Source organism: Chenopodium album, chromosome 3, assembly GCF_948465745.1.
Source record: "Chenopodium album chromosome 3, dcCheAlbu1.1, whole genome shotgun sequence".
Classification (NCBI taxonomy): domain Eukaryota; kingdom Viridiplantae; phylum Streptophyta; class Magnoliopsida; order Caryophyllales; family Amaranthaceae; genus Chenopodium; species Chenopodium album.
Genome location: NC_137836.1, coordinates 79,681,192 through 79,698,806, shown reverse-complemented (window position 1 = coordinate 79,698,806; position 17,615 = coordinate 79,681,192). Strand labels below are relative to the sequence as shown.

The following is a 17,615-nucleotide window of genomic DNA, read 5'->3' as shown; positions in this document are numbered from 1 at the left end:
TGATAAAAAAGGTGAATGAGTTATGTCACGGGGAATTGTGTTTAGTTGGATTATTTATCTCACCATTATTGCATATTTAAGAAAAACACAAGCGATTTCTATCAATATTGTTGAAACAAAAATAAATTGTCATTATACACTACTTTAAAAACAAACTCTCAAAGTATTGTCCATGTAGAATTAGTATTTGGTCTAGCTTAAAACCGCTAATAATATTCATGATTTTATTTTTATTTTTTTAAAAAAGGAAAAGAGACCGGTTATTATTGAAATCGATCTCTTTGAATTTAACAATTTTAGCTTTTGGCTAAGGAAAGAAAGGAGGCAAGGAGACCTGTTAATAGTAAAAGGCGGTGTCTTTTTTGAAATCGGTTTTAAAGCTACAACCGCTACTGGCCTAAGTAGTTTTAAGCTGAATCAAAAGTAAAAAAATTGACGCCTAACACCGAACCTATATGGACAGTATTTGGGAAATTTATTTTTAATCTGATGCACAAAGGGAATTTATTTTTTGTTGTAGCAATATTGTAATAAACCGCTCAGATACATTGAATCGATATACTATTCATTGGGATTTTTTTTTTTTTTTTGGTTCCTTTTTCTTTTTGTAGTGGTTTAGAACTTAAGATGACCATTTGTTTAAGAAAATATAATAATGGTCATAAGTTTATAACTTATAAACCCCCATTTAAAAGTATTGTTACTATGGAGTATGTACCTAATACTTAAAGAGTATATTTCCTTTTGAATTATTATGGTTTCAAAAAAAAAAAATAATGTTGAGAAATTGTAAACATTTTCTTCCTAATACCAGCTCATTTTAGTACAGTTAATTGATTCTTAAACAACTTTGTATGATGCATATAAGTTCATAAGAGATAAATTTTTCTTAGAGTTCATAAGCATTGCAACTATGGGAAGTAGCAACGATGCACGATACTTCCAGCAACGATGCACGATACTTCCCTCATCCAATAACCAAGAGTTAAGAGTGCAAACATACATATTTGGTGAATGCATACTGTATTAATCTCCCGTTCTAATTTTAATTTTCGTTTCACAAAAATGTATTCTTTATAGTCAAGCTGATTGGACAGTAAAAACGATCAAATTACCAACTTTTTCAAGTGGTTAGAGCTTTCCTCCCGATTCTAGGAGGTCCTGGGATCGATTCTCACCCCCGCCCTTGTGGCTCTCTAAACACCAAAAAAAAAAAAAAAAAAAAAAAAAAAAATTGCACATAAAGATATAAGCCAGAAATTTTTCTTTATTTCACTATGGGGAACAGAGTTGTATGAATATTCATTAAGATACAACACTAATAACATATACTTGTAAAAGATTCCCCCCCCCCCCCCCCCCCGTACCCCTTTGTTGCATGATGCTACAAGTAAAGCACCTTCATTACCCTGCAGGTTCGGAAAAAGGAAACGTATTATTACAGTGTGATTATCAGCTTATCACCTATAGTAACAGTCATTGTAAGTAGGAGATTTTACCTACCTCGGATGGATGATCTAGCCAAAGTTGATTCCCTGTGCAAGGGGCAATTCACTCCCATAATTAATTGTGCTGCAATGGATGTCAAATTAGATTAGTGACACTTCATGAGAAAGGATAAAGCAATGAAAAGTAAAGTTGAATAAGTTGTATACCATGTTGCACGTCTCATGTATTGCTTCCAAGAGTCACTTCCTGCTTCCCTACCACCTCCAGTTGCCTTTTCACCCCCAAAAGCACCACCAATTTCAGCACCATTAGTTGGTATGTTTACATTCACGATGCCACAGTCACTTCCTAAAGGCCTGCAACAAAACCAAATATGTAATTTGAGAAAGTCCGAGGATCCCAGGTTTCAATATATATGCGCTTGTTAACATTTTGTCTGGTTATAGTAGATTCGCCTGCATAGAAACCAGTAATTGAACTGAACTAACCCAATCCATTTGAAGATAGCTTCGGGTCTCTGAGTGAAGATAGAGCTACTTAAACCTTGCGGAACAGAGTTGTTTATTTCTATTGCTTCTGGAAGAGTCTGCATACACAGATGGTCCATTACTTATGTTGACATAACTGAGAATTTACAAACAGTTTCAAGGATAACAACGTATGATAAATTCGACATGTAGACTACTGAACACAACAAGAATATTCACCTTGAATTTCATAACATAAAGTACAGGAGCAAACAACTCTTCTTTTACAATATCAGCATCAGGCGAAATTTCAACAATTGTGGGATGAACAAAGTTTCCTTCAGATTCTATGGCTGAACCGCCTGTAAGGATTTTACCTCCCTGCAAAAGATGATAAATCATACTATGATGAAAAAGCCATAAGTGTAAGTGACCTAAATCTGGACTACAGAAAAGATATCAATGACTATCATGCGAAACGACCCACTATTCTTGTCATAATGCAAACAACATACCAACATTTGCAGCCTAGAACAGACACTAACTAAGCAATATTGGGTATATCATCCGTTTCTGTTAAAAATCTTCAATGCAAATTGAAAGGTGATTGGCAAAGCTTGTTGGGGCCTTGGGGTCAAATCGTCAAAGTTTTGAAAAAAGTTAAGTCAAATAAGGTTAGAACTTAGAAGAGTTCAAACCTGGGACTTTATAGCCTCAATTCCCTTCACAAAGTTGTCTCTTGAAGTTTTAGTATGCAATGGTCCAAGTAAGGTACCATCCTCAAGAGGATCCCCAATCTTCACTTGTTTGTAGACAACAAGCAATTGCTCAAGTACCTTCTCATAAATGCCTTCATGAAGCAGCTAAGCAAATAGGAAAAAAAAAGGTAGAACTTGAATGAGTGTCTCTTACTACTCTTTTGACTTAAAATCTGTTATTCAGAAAACAGTTATGTGATTACCAGTCTACGGCAGGTTGTACAACGTTGACCAGCCGTACCAACAGCCGCAAAGAGGATAGAACGAACAGCCAGCTTAATATCAGCATCATCCATGACAATTATGGCATTATTTCCACTCAATTCAAGCAAGCATTTTCCAAATCTTTGATTCACAGTTTGTTGAACCATCAGACCAACCTGTCATCAGTATGCAGCAGAAGTAAAATTAAAAGCTTGATTTATAGGGTACATAAAGAACCCATCATAATAGACCCCTTTGGAAAACTTAAAGTGTAGAAGCTTTGAAGCAACAAAATTTCCCTGAGGATTAATATACAGATTTATATAAAATTTTCAGGAAAGACTGGGTTAATAGCCAATCAACATTTCAAAAGAAACTGTGAAGGACCTTTGGCGATGTGAAACAAATTTATAAACTTCAAGTGCACCAAAATATTTAACTCTTATTTACTTAATACCAAAGGTGGAATTTTGCCTATGGTTAACATGCAAGGGTAATGCTAGTGAGTTTGTGTTTGACATTAAAATGATCAAGTTCACTCTTTGGAGCCCAACTTTTACAGCTTATGAGCCAATTCATTAACCAAATTTAGCAATATTGATTGAAAGTTATGTCAACAAACTAAGTTCAAGACTATAAGCAGAGTTTAAAAAAAGTCAAAAGGCCATTAAGACATTTTAACTGTTTTCTGCATCAATGTATGTGTAGCCAACCCAGTTCCTAGGTACTTAAGTTGAAGTCATGAAAGAAACACTGAATAACAAATACCACAAGAGGGTAAACTTAGTAATATCGAAAAATTACCCCCCTCCCTCTGAAATTAAATGTTACGTTGTCTCACCCTCTATCAGTTCAGGTTAACTATGAGTTTACTAATATATACTTCCTCTATTTTTTAATGCTTGCAACATCTGGACTTTCACATCATTCACGCTCTTTTTTGATCAAATTTTTTATTTTTCACTAGAAGATAACTATAGATATTTTTTTAAGAATACTTTGCAACATAAGGGATTATGTAGTTGCGTGGAATCTTGTTAAATTCCTCCAATATATACTTTTAAAAAATCAAATTTTCTTTTTTTTCTTTTTTTTTTTCACTAGAAAATAATTATTGATATTCATGGTCAAAGTTATGCATTAGTAAGCATGAAACTCCAAGTTGTGCAAAGTTAAAAATAACAGAAGAGGTGTATCCTATATGTCTTATAATATAGTTGTCTTCCTTTCTTTTCCATCCGCCCTCCAATACTTTACTGGAAATCCCAAATATAATCTAGCTCTATTTCAGGAAAAGTTACTTAATTTCTTAACATCCTAACTAGTCTATGTGTCTATGTGACAATGATATCTGAATGAAAGGAATAACTTAAATATAGTGATACAAGAAAACCTACCTTAGAACTTCCTGTAAATGAAACAAGTGGGATGCGTGTATCTTTTGAAATTGTTTCACCAATCTCAGCCCCACCGCAAAGGGAGGTGAAAATTGTTCCCGGCAAATTATTCTTTTCGAACACACTAGCTATTATCTTGGTTATTGCAATGGTGACCAAAGGAGTTGTAGGGGCACCTTTCCTGAAACAAAGGATAAGAGGAAAGCATAGTGTTAGATCTGATCTAAAGCATTAAATTGGATTATACACATGAGAATTCAACTAAACTCCTGTGAGACTCAAAGTGGCTATTATACAATTCTTCTCCACTCCTTCCCCTCCCCTCCCCCTGCCTAAAATAAACATCCCACTATTGACAGACGTTTTTTCCCTCCAAATCAGTGTAGACTAATCAGAAAGGTATTCTACTAGACCAACAGAGGAAAAGTAGATCAAAAAAATTGGAAGAAATAATGCCGATATAGGAAACTTCCTAACATTTACTCATTTACAGCCAAAAAAATTTCCCTTTTTGAGGCGGGTGGGGGTGAAAATAAAGTAATTATTGATAAGCAAGGACTAGTTTTTAATATTACACATCATCAAATTAAAATGTCACATTGAGCACAATGCATGTGAGTGTATACAGAAAAGGGTGCTGAATTTTGACAATGACATACTATATATTGAAGAATGTTAAAGATAATACTTACCAGACAACACAATTGCCACAAACTAGTGCAAGGCAAGCATTCCAGCCTATACAACCAATGCAAGAATGTCATATGACACAAGATGCGAACACAGTTAAACATAAAAGAAAGAAATGACAAGACATTTTGATTTTTTTACTTCAATTGAAAAGCAAATATAGATTTCTTCTTATTCACCAGAGAGAGAAGAAGACTTACCAAGAACAGCACTAGGAAAATTGAATGCTGTAATTACACCCACTATCCCAAGGGGATTCCAGACCTCCAGCATTGCATGATTAGGACCTGTTATAGAAAGTAACTGGTGTTAGATGGGGGAAACATGGCTGACTGTAGATTAAAAGTAAGAACCTCCATTTTTCAAATAAAGGAAAAAAGAATTTACTATCAATCACAATGGAGATTGAGCCTTTTAAATACATAGAGCCTATATGCTTATCTTTTCAATAAGATGATTACACAACTTCCACTACATGTATTACCAAAACACGTCTTTTATTCAATACAGTTACAAGAATAATTTTTTACTCACGTTCTGAAGGAATAATTGAGCCATTTAGTTGTCGACTTAACCCCACAGCAAAGTCACACATATCAATAATCTCCTGCACATGCCATTAATTCAGTAGTTAAGAAAAGTATACCCAAGTATGATGATAATACTAATGTAACACTTAAGTGAGAAGCAGAAAGCACAAAAGGGCCCAGAACATGAAAACAAAACGTGAAGGGAGAGAGCGTATTTTGGCTTTGTTATTCATAAGATCTATATGGCTTCCAAATATTAATTTGATCACGAGCAAGACTACAAATAGAATACAGTGTCCATACTCCATATAGATCAATATTGTACAGAAGGCCAGAAGTATTATTATTATTATTATAATAGACTATATACTTCGAAATCATCGCTAGACATCCCTCTCCTTATCTAGTTGTTTAACAGCAGTTCCAAGAACCAACAGAATAAATCAATAACCCTAAGACAAATTGTTTTGAATAACTGGGTAGTCACACTCCCTGAAGGTCCATGCCACTCAAAACTTCTATAGATACAATTTAAGCAAATATAAAAAGCCTTGATTTAATTCTGTCGTTTAGGGAATAACCTTAACCACAGCGAAACTAAACTACATAAAAGTAACATACCTGAACTTCTCCTATCCCTTCAGGCAGTATTTTTCCCATCTCAAGTGACACCAACCGTCCGAGCTGCTGGAGTTTAGCTCTCAAAGCATCACCAATCTGTCTAACAATTTCACCTCTTTTTGGGGCAGGCATCTTATGACAAGGTAAAAGCAATCAAAACAAGTCAAAATAATGTAACAAATATGATGTCTAAATTCCAATACAAAAATATTGCTGAAGCCAAAACAAATATAAGACAAAAGGACTGTATTAACCACCTGCATCCACATCTTTGACGCTTCTGCACAGGCTTTCAGGCCTTCCTCATAATCCTCCAAAGAACCCTCCACGACTTCAGCAATTGGCTGAATCAACACCAAAGCAAATTTCAAAAAACAAGCAATTAAACACTCTCTTCTCCTATGTTACTGTCGCGTATCGGATTCTCACACTTTGACACGACATGACACCTAATTACATAGTGGCCTAATATAATTTTTTTTCATAAAATCTGGAGTGTCGGAGGATCCGACACCATGTCAAACACGACACCCAAATCCGAGTATGTGCAACATAGCTCATCTATTCGGCACTTCCCATCAATCAACAATAAAATCATACAGACTTCCCGCTTTTCGGAAAACAAAACATAACACCTTCATTACCATAAGTTCGTTGATTTTGAGTTGTTTGACCATCTATCAACAAATGTAACTAATTATCAAGTGAAATGTTTAATCTTACTAAATAACTAGTTTATACTCCAAGAACTTTCACAGTTTCACTACAATATAGTAATAGAACATATGGATCAAATTTCACAAGATTGGACAACCAAAGTCAAAACACAGCCTATTATTCTGAAATGGACAGATTAACCAAGATCAACAAATATATAAACAGATAAAATAAACAAGAAATACAACAGACTGCTCAACAAAACTACTTTCACTAATGCCCCTCATCCCATCAATTGATCAACAACAGCAATTTTTATTTAATTTTCGGGATAAACAGAATCATGAAGAAAGACCAAAACTTTAAGGAATGGGTATAATTTATAGCATCAAACAAAAGTCAGAAACCTAAACTTTGAGTTCAGAAAATCATGATAAATTTACGACTCATCAGTCATCACACACACAAAAAAAATGATAATCAAAACCCAATTCAATAGTAAATTCAAATTAAAAACCCAGATATTAAATTCATCAGAATTTCAGATGTTTATCCTACATCAATTGATCAAAAAATAAATTAAATAACAGAAATTGAAGAAATGGGTTATACCTGATTGTTGGCAGGATTGATAGTGGAGATAACAGGACCATTAGCTCTCCAATTGCCGCTCACATAGCAGCCGATATTACGTGGGCTAATATCAATCTCCTTCAGAAATTCATACTCTTTCTTTGCAAAACTCATCCTTGCAATTCTGCAAAAAAAAAAAAAAAAAAAAAAAAAAAAAAAAAAAACCCAAATAAAAATTAATCACATTTTCAGAAATTCTATAAAGGGGATGAAGGAAAATATCAAAAAGATTAATAATTCATACTTTTAATTTTCTCTATTTTTTGTTTGTCGTATGAAACTAGAAAAGGTTGAGTGAGTGAGATGGTTAGAATTGGAGTTTATATATAATCGAAGAGATGGGAAGAAATCAATGATGTTATATACGTATAGGTACCTTTAAGTGGTGACTGCCGTATCATATTAGAACTCTTGGATGAGACTGTGACAATGCACCTACATGGCTACATTAGTTTTGTATTTTGCATTATCCTTTGCAATTATTTGCAATTTTTTTTGTGGATTTTGATAAAGTAACCTAACTTTATGGAAGATGAATAATGGAGATTGATGATAGCACAAGGGTTGTAATGTTGGTGTTATAACAAATGTTTGTACTAGAACGAATTGGGAACTTATTCTCAAACACAATATAAAATCAATAGCAAAACACGATAATAAAAGAGAGTGTTTATGAGGAAATTTACCTCAAATAAAATATTGTTTTAAGGAGTATTAAGTTTCTATAAAATAAGATAATAATTCTCTTGATGATTTTCTTCTCAAAAAAACCAATTATAATTTTCCACTAAGCCTAAACCCTCTTATATAGGGAGGGTATAGGCTAACCTAGGATCCCACGTCAGTTAGGATACTTTATTTCTCCCCAAGCTAGGAAATCGAAATAAATAAAAAAAAAAATAATTCCTCTATTTTTATTTTTTTAATACTTGCACAATTATCTTTTCATGTCTGCCAATGCATGTTTTGAATTGTTAATATCTTTGATTACCAATGAGACGAATCTAACAAGATTTCACAGAACGATTTCCCTTAATATTGTTAAAATAGAAATTAATTCCCATTATGCTTCGTTTTAAAAACAAATTCCCAAAGTAGTGTCCACGTAGGATTGGTTTTCAGTTCAACTTAAAACCGCTAACGGTATTAGCAGTTTTGCAATTTTTGTAAAATAAAGTCAAAGAGACCTGTTTTTATTGAAAGGCGGTCTCTTTGAAGTTATAAGTGTAATCGTCAGCGCTCTCTTTTCTTGTTGTGGGCTAAGAATTAACAAGGACACAAAGAGACCTGTCGTATTGAAAGGTGGTCTCTTTGAAATAATTTTCCTGTACACTATGCCTTGTGAATTAACCAAGGATGCAAAGAGACCTGTTATTGTTGAAGGCGGTCTCTTTTTTAAAACCGCTATTACCATTAGCGGTTTTAAGTTGAACCAAAAGCAAAAAAAACGATCCTACGTGGACACTATGTAGGGAATTTATTTTTAAATCAATGTATTATGAGGATTGATTTTTATTTCAACAATATTATGGAAAATCGTTCAGATTTCACATGACTATATTATTGTTACGTTTGTAGGTTGCGGTTTCAAATTTTGATCCATATGTTTTATTACTATATTGTAGTGAGTTAGATCTTGTAAACGGGCTTCAACTAAGCAAAATGGATTACTTCTAATTATGGACATCAAAAATCAAAAGACAGTCCAACTTGACCGTTTAGCCGAGTCGAGAGAATATCATTTCCTCGTCATGTTTACCACGTTAACTTCTCTCTCACAAGTCACACCCAACAAAGCAACAACCAAATTAGTGAAAAACCCAGAATTTCCAAGAATTTTCAGGGGTTGTAATCTTCGAATCATCCAATAATTCTTGCTAACTTCACCCCCAAAATAGGAAGACAGAGATTCCCAGAAAACGAATTTAATTCAAGAAATTCGATGTTCAAGCAATTAAGTTTGTAATACCAGAACAAGTTTTTTTGGGTAAGGCAGATCAATCAAAGTGAATTTCTTTGTGTTCTTCATTATTGCCAAGAATTTATAGGATTGAACTTTGTTTCAATCCATTTTGTATTAATTTTAGTACATTTTGATACACTAGGGTTTCAATTTTCCCCAAATTGAAACCCTAGAATTCTTCCAATTTTGTTCGATGTAATTAGTTGCAGCTTAAGAAATGGAACAATTGGGTATTTTTCATCCTAGAAGAAGATCCCAATTTCGTGGGATTTTCAATGGATTATGTGCTGTGATCCTATTTTTCTTTTTCTTCAATAGAGAAGATGTCATTAGAAACCCTTTACTTAGGCAATCTTCTGTGATTAGTAATCGGTGGCCTGTTCATCTTAATTCTGTCGATGGGTCGGTTCATATGGAATTAATCCGGCGTAAGACAGCTGAAATTAGGGTTAATTCAACGAATTTTGGTAATGGGTCTGTTGTTCTAGATAATGAATTAAGTGAAGAAAATGCTGTGTTATGTGTTGGGTTAAGGGATCATGTGGGTTTTGATTCTCCCTGTGAGTATTTAAAGGCGCATTCGGAGTGCTCGACTAGTGGGTTCTTTGATTACTTGCAGTTCTTTTACTGTGATTGCCAGAGATTTAAGCTATTGGGTTATGCAGTGTTAGGTGTTTGGCTCGCGGCATTGTTTTACCTTCTTGGTAATACTGCAGCCGATTATTTTTGTTGTTCATTAGAAAAGCTCTCGAATATATTGAAACTGCCACCTACTGTTGCGGGAGTCACTCTCCTACCACTTGGGAATGGGGCTCCTGATGTATTTGCTAGCATAGCAGCTTTTGTGGGTACTGGTGCTGGTGAGGTTGGCTTGAACAGTGTGTTGGGTGGGGCGGTCTTTGTGACTTGTGTTGTTGTTGGTACTGTTTCACTCTTGGTGGCTAATAAGCAGGTTCAAATTGATCGGAGATGCTTTATCAGGGATCTTAGCTTCTTTCTGGTGACCATCCTGTCACTTTTGTTAATTTTGTTTGTGGGGAGAATTACTGTTGGGGCGGCCATTTGTTTTTTAATGGTATATGTTCTCTATGCATTCGCTGTTGCTGCAAATGAGTTATTGAGAAAGGAAGCACACAGACTGAAACTGGATGCTGTCACCCCATTGCTTCCTGTAAAAGGAAGTGTCTACGCTCAAGGAGGCTCAGAGGATGATGCTATTTACAACCCCCTACTTGACTTTGAGAGCGATAATGATGCTCCCCGTCTCCATCCTTCTTTACCACAGTGGATGTGGGCTTCCAATGTAGCAATTTACTCACATCAGTCTTTAAAATCAGAAAATGAAAGGCCTCCCTGGGGATGGAATGATGAACGCGTGGAATCTGAGAACTCTTCTTTTTCCTGCCCCAAGCTGTTCTCACTCTTGGAGCTTCCTTTATCTGTTCCAAGACGGTTAACAATTCCAATGGTTGAGGAGAAAAGTTGGTCAAAGCCATATGCTGTTGCGAGTGCCACATTGGCTCCTATTCTCATTGTGTTTTTATGGAGCACTGTTGATGTTCCTGGTTCTGTAGGCAAAGATTTTGCCTATGTTATTTTATTGGCAGCTAGTTGCATGCTTGGAGTTCTCTCATACTGTTACACCATACCAGACCATCCACCACAGAGATTTTTATTACCATGGGTTCTCGGAGGTTTCTTTATGAGTATTGTGTGGTTCTACATGATTGCAAGTGAACTTGTTGGTGTTTTGGTGGCACTGGGCATTATTTTGGGAATCAACCCATCAATTCTTGGATTGACTGTTTTGGCATGGGGGAACTCTATGGGAGATCTGGTCTCAAATGTTGCATTGGCATTGAATGGTGGGGATGGTGTGCAGATTGCCTTGTCAGGGTGCTATGCTGGTCCTATGTTTAACACACTGATCGGGTTGGGGATCTCATTGCTGCACGGTGCCTGGTCAGCTAGGCCTGCTTCATATATAGTTCCCAAAGACAGTAGCTTGTTCTACACAATTGGCTTTCTGTTAGTTGGGCTTATTTGGGCGATTGTGATCTTACTCAAGAAAGATATGCGACCCAGTAAAATGTTGGGTATTGGTCTTATATCCCTGTACCTGATCTTCCTGTCATTTAGGGTTGTCAGTGCCATGAGTGTAAGCGGTTTACAATAAGAATCATATTACATCTTAATTGTTGTTGCCTTGCTGGAAATCAGAGAAAGCAATGATATGCCTGATCTGCTCCGACATATTCACCTTGTTAGGTATGAGCTTCTGGACTCATGGATTTTTTTTTTTCTCCTTGCGTTCCTGGACTCTGAGCCGAATAGCACCAAATTATGCTTGTAAATGACAAGTTGACAACCCCATTGTTGTACCTATTGTCCACATGTAATCATACATACTTAGAAAGATAGCCTTATCTTGATTGATTATGGAGAATTTTTGCGCGAATATGATTTCTTTTTGTAAAACTACTTGTCATTATCACTTGAATGTTCTGCAAGTAATGTCAGAATTCAATATGGAAAATAAAAACATATTTTTCTGTAATACTTTTTGTGTTGGTTTTTGTTATCATATGAACAATACTGTATCTCTTTTTTTATTTTTTTTAATTTTTATGAAGGCATCTTTTAAGATAATGTTTGATTTCGTTATTGTTTGCTGTGTCAATTGACTCAATTCCTATTTTGTACTACGTTTTACTTGTACTATTGTTTGAGAAATTGCTACTGTCTGATTATTGAAGCCTTGAACTTAACAGAAAATTAACTGTTGGTTGCTAAATTTGAGCAATTGCCCTCGACTATTACTCAGTATTGCATGAAGAATTCAAGAACCCCAAGACCGCAAGACTTATGTTCCTCAATTGCTCACACTATTGAACTACAACTCTATGACCAAACGGCTAGAGTTACGGGGAGGTATTAGTGCTGTAGTGGAGAATGTGTCTAGGTAGGCATTAAAGCTGATGTAGTATAGCAGAGAGATGATACTGCATACCTGTGCACCTTAGCTTTTTGTCTGTTTTAGCAAGCTCAGATCCTGCAAGGCAAGCTAGGAAGAAAGTGCTTCTTTGTTTGTTGTTGAAGAAGTTGTAAAGATAACTGTTCATTTTGCTGATGCAAAAACTAAGATCTGAAGGTATTCTACTGGTTCATCAGCAATCTGATCCTTCACTGCCAATTCAGAGTAGTATCTTTACCAATTCTCTCCCTTATAGCTGCCGTAGTTTAGTTATAGCTATAGCACATATAGGTAACACTTCACATTGCATAGTGTTTTTAAGTATTACTTCTACTCCGAGTAAGTTGCTACTAGCCACGTCATTCCCTATATCCGGTTTTGACCGGAAATAAGTGAGGTTATGGTTACATTCTCACATACATACTGATGGCATGGCAATGGTTATGTTTTTGATCATCAATAGTAATAACATAAATCCGAGGGAGCCCCCATTCATCTTCATGATAAACAAAATTTGTTTATCTAATGGCATTTTCCTAAATATATTAATAATTCATCCCAGTCAGCATGACATATTTGTAAATAAGTGAACAACTTTTATTAATATGTGGGTCTCACAAATGTTGACTTATTTACGAAAATGCCATGCTGACTGAGATTTTTTATTGATTTATTTACGAAAATGCTATTAGATAAACAAATTTTGTTTATCATCAAGATGAACTTGTATTTTCTCAATAAATCTTGCCATTGTTACAATCGAGTACAACATTGGAATTTAGTTGTCACTTTATCTGAATTTAGTTGTCACATATCTCAACTCGTATTGAGATATCACACCCTCTATTTTGAACAAGTTCAGATAAATTTAGAGGTATTTCTTAATTAACAATCTGTACCTTCATTATACAAGTAATGATTTAATTATGTTGCTCTACCCCAAAAAATGTTACCCTCCCAAGAAAAGTAAAAAAAAAAGTGTAGAAAGCGGCTGTGAGGAAATCCAAGGAAAACGGTTAGATTCCCATTGAATGACGTCATAAATCCTGAGTAAACGCACGTTTATGACTACTTGACACCTCACTCCTTTCCCTCGTAAATCTCAAACCTATAAAACGACACCGTCTTCTCCGCCGTGCTATCTTTGTCTTTTTTTGAAATTCCCATTTTACCATCTTTTCTCTCCCTCATCAACTTTAAATTCCAGGGTCATTTTGGGAAATCAAAAAAATTCTCTCTCCTAAAATTACCCCCTCCTCTGAAAAAGTCACGTGCCAACTGTGCTCTGTTTATAGTCCTTTGCTCTGTTTCTCCTCTTCAACTCCACTATCTTCCTGCCACATTGTGAATGCACCATTTACGACGTCGTTTTCCATATTTGTACAATTTGCAGGTACTAGCTTTAGACTCTACTACTAGTAGCAGCTGAAAATATGGTTGAGCTTATTTTGCCAAGTTTATACAACAAAAACAATTAAAACTTTTTAAATAAATTTCTTAAAGAGGAAAAAATGGCGGAGCAGCCGATGCCAAAGTCACCTCCTAGTTTGTACGCCAAGCGCCGCCACCAAGCCAAACTTCAGGTTTTGGAGAGAGAAATTGGTTTTCTTGAGGTATTATTATGATTATCTAATTTTTGTGTTATTTTGTTTTGAATTGAAAGTGGTTTATGTTTGTGTTGTTTGAGTGTTTTGTAAATTACAAAATGTTTGTTTGTTACATGCATGGAGCTTGGTGTAGTTTTTAAAGAATGTAGACGAGGTTTGAGCCCGAGTTTTAAGTATTGGTTTTACCTCATGTCGTAACCTTAAGACTTTACCTACTAAGCTAGCTAACATTTACAACTTGTATGTCATAAATGGCCCGAGTTTGTAGACGAGGTTTGATCCCGAGTTTTAAGTATTGGGTATAACTGCACTAGAGGCTTCTTTAAGACCCTTAGTGTTTAACGAGCAACTTATCCAGTATCGTATACATGTTTAAGCTTGTGTAGTGGAGTATTCGACACGAGTACTACTTTTGAGGATGAAAGGAGTTTTCTTCCGTCATTGTCAATGTGTTGTCTTGGTTTTAGGATGAGGGCTGCCAAATTCATGACTGAGATATGCTAAAATTTGTATACTTGACAAGGATACTTGGGTGCTCCTGAGGAAAAAGGGCATTTTAGGGAGTCCTTAGGGAAAAGTTTATTAGAGTGTTGCATATTTTGCATATCTTAGTTTGAAATTTTGAATCATTAGTTGCAGGAATAGTTTAATGAGGCCTGTATTTTTGGCGAAATTTGGGAATGTTTTGGAAAAAGTTAACTATTCCTGAATATGAGCTTATTAGTGAAGGCAGAGGCATAAAAGTATCTAGCAGGATAGCATTGTTAGGTTGTATTCCTAATGATACAAGAATGAAGCAATCCTTTTACCAATTAACAAGACTTTTCTCAAAAGAAATATACTTGAATTGATATTTAAGGCATTCCCTTTCTTTATTCCTCTGAACCTTTAAGCCACCTCAGTTCTTTTTCTATATAATTGGATTGTTATTCATTCAAAAACTTAACCAAATATCATTCACAATAGATAAAAGCTTTCACACATTGTTTTCCTTTCCGATTTTATTAAACCTAAGTGCCATGTCTTCCGAGGCAATGAAGCCAAACCCACCTTCTATTGAAGGGGAGAGGCTCAGACAGATAGACCGTGAGACTAAAGAGATGGTTAATGCAATTACCTCTCGCATGAATGATCTTCATCAGATCCAAAAGTCGGGAGCAAGTGGGCCCCTTGGTCCCCACATGGGGGATGAGGATGAAAACGGAGTTAGAATCATCACAATTTCTGGGACCAACACAGGAGCTACCATGAGGGGTGATTTGTTGGATCGCCATCATAAGCAGCAGCATGACGATCATGAGGAATTGCCTGGTGATGATCAGCCTGAAAGTTTGGACACTTATGTGAACAGCAACTTCCAGGCTGTCAACAACTCCATCATGTTTGGTGGTACCTACTCTAGCAATGATCCAGGTGTTCACATGGAAATCGTTGATATGATAGACACCAATGGACGGAGGGTTGAGAAGCAAGGGAGGAGAGGATTACGAAAGGGGAAGGAGCCTGCTCAAGGCAATCTACAGAATGAGTTTTCTGAATGATCGTGTGACAAGAAATCAAATATGACCAAATAATTCTGTTGTTTGTAATTTCTATATATATTCAGCTTCTGATATGTTACATGATAGAAGTAATGATGATACAACTAAGTTTTATATATAGATTACCTAAAGAATGTGAGGATGTATTACTTGATGAGTTGAGTAGCTCTTGATTCTGTTACCTGTACCTGTTATTAAGAGTTGTACCTCTATATACACAATAATGGCAATTTCTAGCTTTCCTCAGTTTTAAGTCTGACGTTAAAATGACAGTAATGGCATCGAATTATTTCTCTCTACTCATGCGTTGACCTCCATTTGTTAATGACACATTAAACATAGTTTCTGTTGTTACCATGATGAGCAGGAAGAGTTGAAGTCACTTGACAACGTTCAACCTACTTCTAGAAGCTGCAAAGAGTATGTAGGGCTCGTTGACTGGCTGATTTCGCTAATTATGTACCTTTAATTCCAAATTATGTTCATGCCTTTTGCCTCTTTTCAATTTTCATCTATTAGCAATCTCACAGCCCCTTATCATTTCATTTATGTAACTTGCTCTGACAGGATCAATGACTTCGTAGCAACAAAACCAGATCCCTTGATAACTGTGTATGTTCATGACTTTATTCTACACCTCATTTTAGTTTCTTGTGATTCCATTGTATATTGATATGGAATTAATCTATTTCCTGTGATATCGATCTGTAGAAATCAGCAGAAATCTAGTCAGTCAGACTGTTCGTGTTCATGGAGAATCAGGTACTTTTCTTCCCTTTTTTTCCCCTCTTGCTGTGATTGTTCTAGGAGAATCAACTGTGCATGCATGTTGGTACTTGGTAAGAGCCCCTTCTTCTAACCGTAAGCCATACTATTGAGGTTTTGTTCTTTTCACTTGTAAAATGCTTATGTGAGCTTATTGAAATCATCATCAGTACTTTTTGGATATGTAATTAGTTTGAATATATTTAAATGGTGATTGAACTTGGGTATAGTGTTCCTTTTTTAAACTGATTGGATTTTTCCTGAACTTATCATTCCTAAAGCTTAATATTTGAAAGTGAAAAAACAAAGCCTTCTCTATCTATGGTTCTCTTAGCTGAGTAGCTAGCCGAAAGATGGAAGAAATAAATTACAATTTACGTCCTACTGGTTTTTATTTTGAAGTTCATCATCCGTAGTCTTCACATTGTCCTGCCATTTACATCTCAGTCTGTTTACAGCATATATGCAAGCTTACTGAAACACTGCAGGAATAATTCTGGTTGTATTACAGTATTAATAATGTCTGAAATATGACCAGGGGAAAATTGTGTTTTAAATCGTCGTGGATTTGCTGTTTCAGTGGATGCTGTCGATCAGATAAGGAGCACCATGATCAACAACCACGAAAAAGTTGCTGTTGCTCGAGGAAGAGTTGTTGTCGTCCTAAATGTTGTGGCATAAAAGGTTGTTCATGTTTCCCTCAGAATTGTTGCTTATTCAAGTTGTGCTCTAGTAATTGTTGTTGTAAGGTAAAGCTTTGCCACAATTGTGTACCAAGCTGTTGTGGTTCTTGCTGCTAAAAAACAATGCATTATTATTATTATTATTATTATTATTAATATTATTATTTGCATTGATTGCTCATAAATCATGCTTAAGAAGCAGATATTCTCTCGATGATTTTCATATTCTGCGTTAAGAAGTGTAATGCAGGATTTTCAGTGAAATTTTCGCATCCATGTTTCCCTCAGAATTGTTGCTTATTCAAGTTGTGCTCTAGTAATTGTTGTTGTAAGGTAAAGCTTTGCCACAATTGTGTACCAAGCTGTTGTGGTTCTTGCTGCTAAAAAACAATGCATTATTATTATTATTATTATTATTAATATTATTATTTGCATTGATTGCTCATAAATCATGCTTAAGAAGCAGATATTCTCTCGATGATTTTCATATTCTGCGTTAAGAAGTGTAATGCAGGATTTTCAGTGAAATTTTCGCATCCAGTCTTTTTTTCAAAGGCTTTTTTTGTTGAAGATATAGCCATTATTGTGCCACTATTGTAGTTTAATTTGGTTGAAAACATAAAATCATTCTTAGTTACCTAAAACTTCTATGGACTATATAGTACAAGTTCAACAT

At 35.4% G+C, this 17,615-nt stretch overlaps 2 protein-coding genes and 1 pseudogene across 5 annotated transcripts; 2 read left to right on the top strand and 1 right to left on the bottom strand.

The window, feature by feature from the left end:
• Positions 1–1,222: 1,222 nt before the first annotated feature.
• Positions 1,223–7,796, bottom strand: LOC145624392 (aldehyde dehydrogenase family 7 member B4-like). 2 transcript variants are annotated; one of them, XM_081677418.1, is made up of 15 exons: positions 7,651–7,796; positions 7,386–7,530; positions 6,374–6,460; positions 6,117–6,248; positions 5,500–5,572; positions 5,166–5,252; positions 4,968–5,013; positions 4,276–4,456; positions 2,878–3,054; positions 2,615–2,779; positions 2,157–2,297; positions 1,938–2,035; positions 1,656–1,805; positions 1,504–1,572; positions 1,223–1,409 (listed from the first exon to the last, which is right to left on the bottom strand). In XM_081677418.1, exons 2-14 carry the CDS (start codon positions 7,518–7,520, stop codon positions 1,518–1,520), a joined length of 1,527 nt encoding a protein of 508 aa, XP_081533544.1. In that variant the 5' UTR covers positions 7,521–7,530; positions 7,651–7,796; the 3' UTR covers positions 1,223–1,409; positions 1,504–1,517. The 2 variants fall into 2 exon arrangements, with proteins under 2 accessions (XP_081533544.1, XP_081533546.1); XM_081677420.1 differs by having other exon boundaries at positions 1,357–1,409; positions 1,500–1,572.
• Positions 7,797–9,110: 1,314 nt separating this feature from the next.
• On the top strand, positions 9,111–12,706 carry LOC145624391 (cation/calcium exchanger 4 pseudogene; annotated as a pseudogene). The gene is made up of 2 exons (XR_014110424.1): positions 9,111–11,637; positions 12,141–12,706. The product of XR_014110424.1 is annotated as a cation/calcium exchanger 4 pseudogene (transcript).
• A 940-nt stretch (positions 12,707–13,646) lies between these two features.
• Positions 13,647–17,105, top strand: LOC145618633 (guanine nucleotide-binding protein subunit gamma 3-like). 2 transcript variants are annotated; one of them, XM_081673409.1, is made up of 6 exons: positions 13,647–13,736; positions 13,847–13,956; positions 15,859–15,911; positions 16,059–16,103; positions 16,203–16,253; positions 16,795–17,105. In XM_081673409.1, the coding sequence occupies exons 2-6, from the start codon at positions 13,855–13,857 to the stop codon at positions 17,054–17,056; spliced, it is 513 nt and encodes a 170-aa protein (XP_081529535.1). In that variant the 5' UTR covers positions 13,647–13,736; positions 13,847–13,854; the 3' UTR covers positions 17,057–17,105. The 2 variants fall into 2 exon arrangements, with proteins under 2 accessions (XP_081529535.1, XP_081529543.1); XM_081673417.1 differs by having other exon boundaries at positions 13,673–13,956; positions 16,837–17,105.
• The last annotated feature ends 510 nt before the right edge of the window (positions 17,106–17,615 follow it).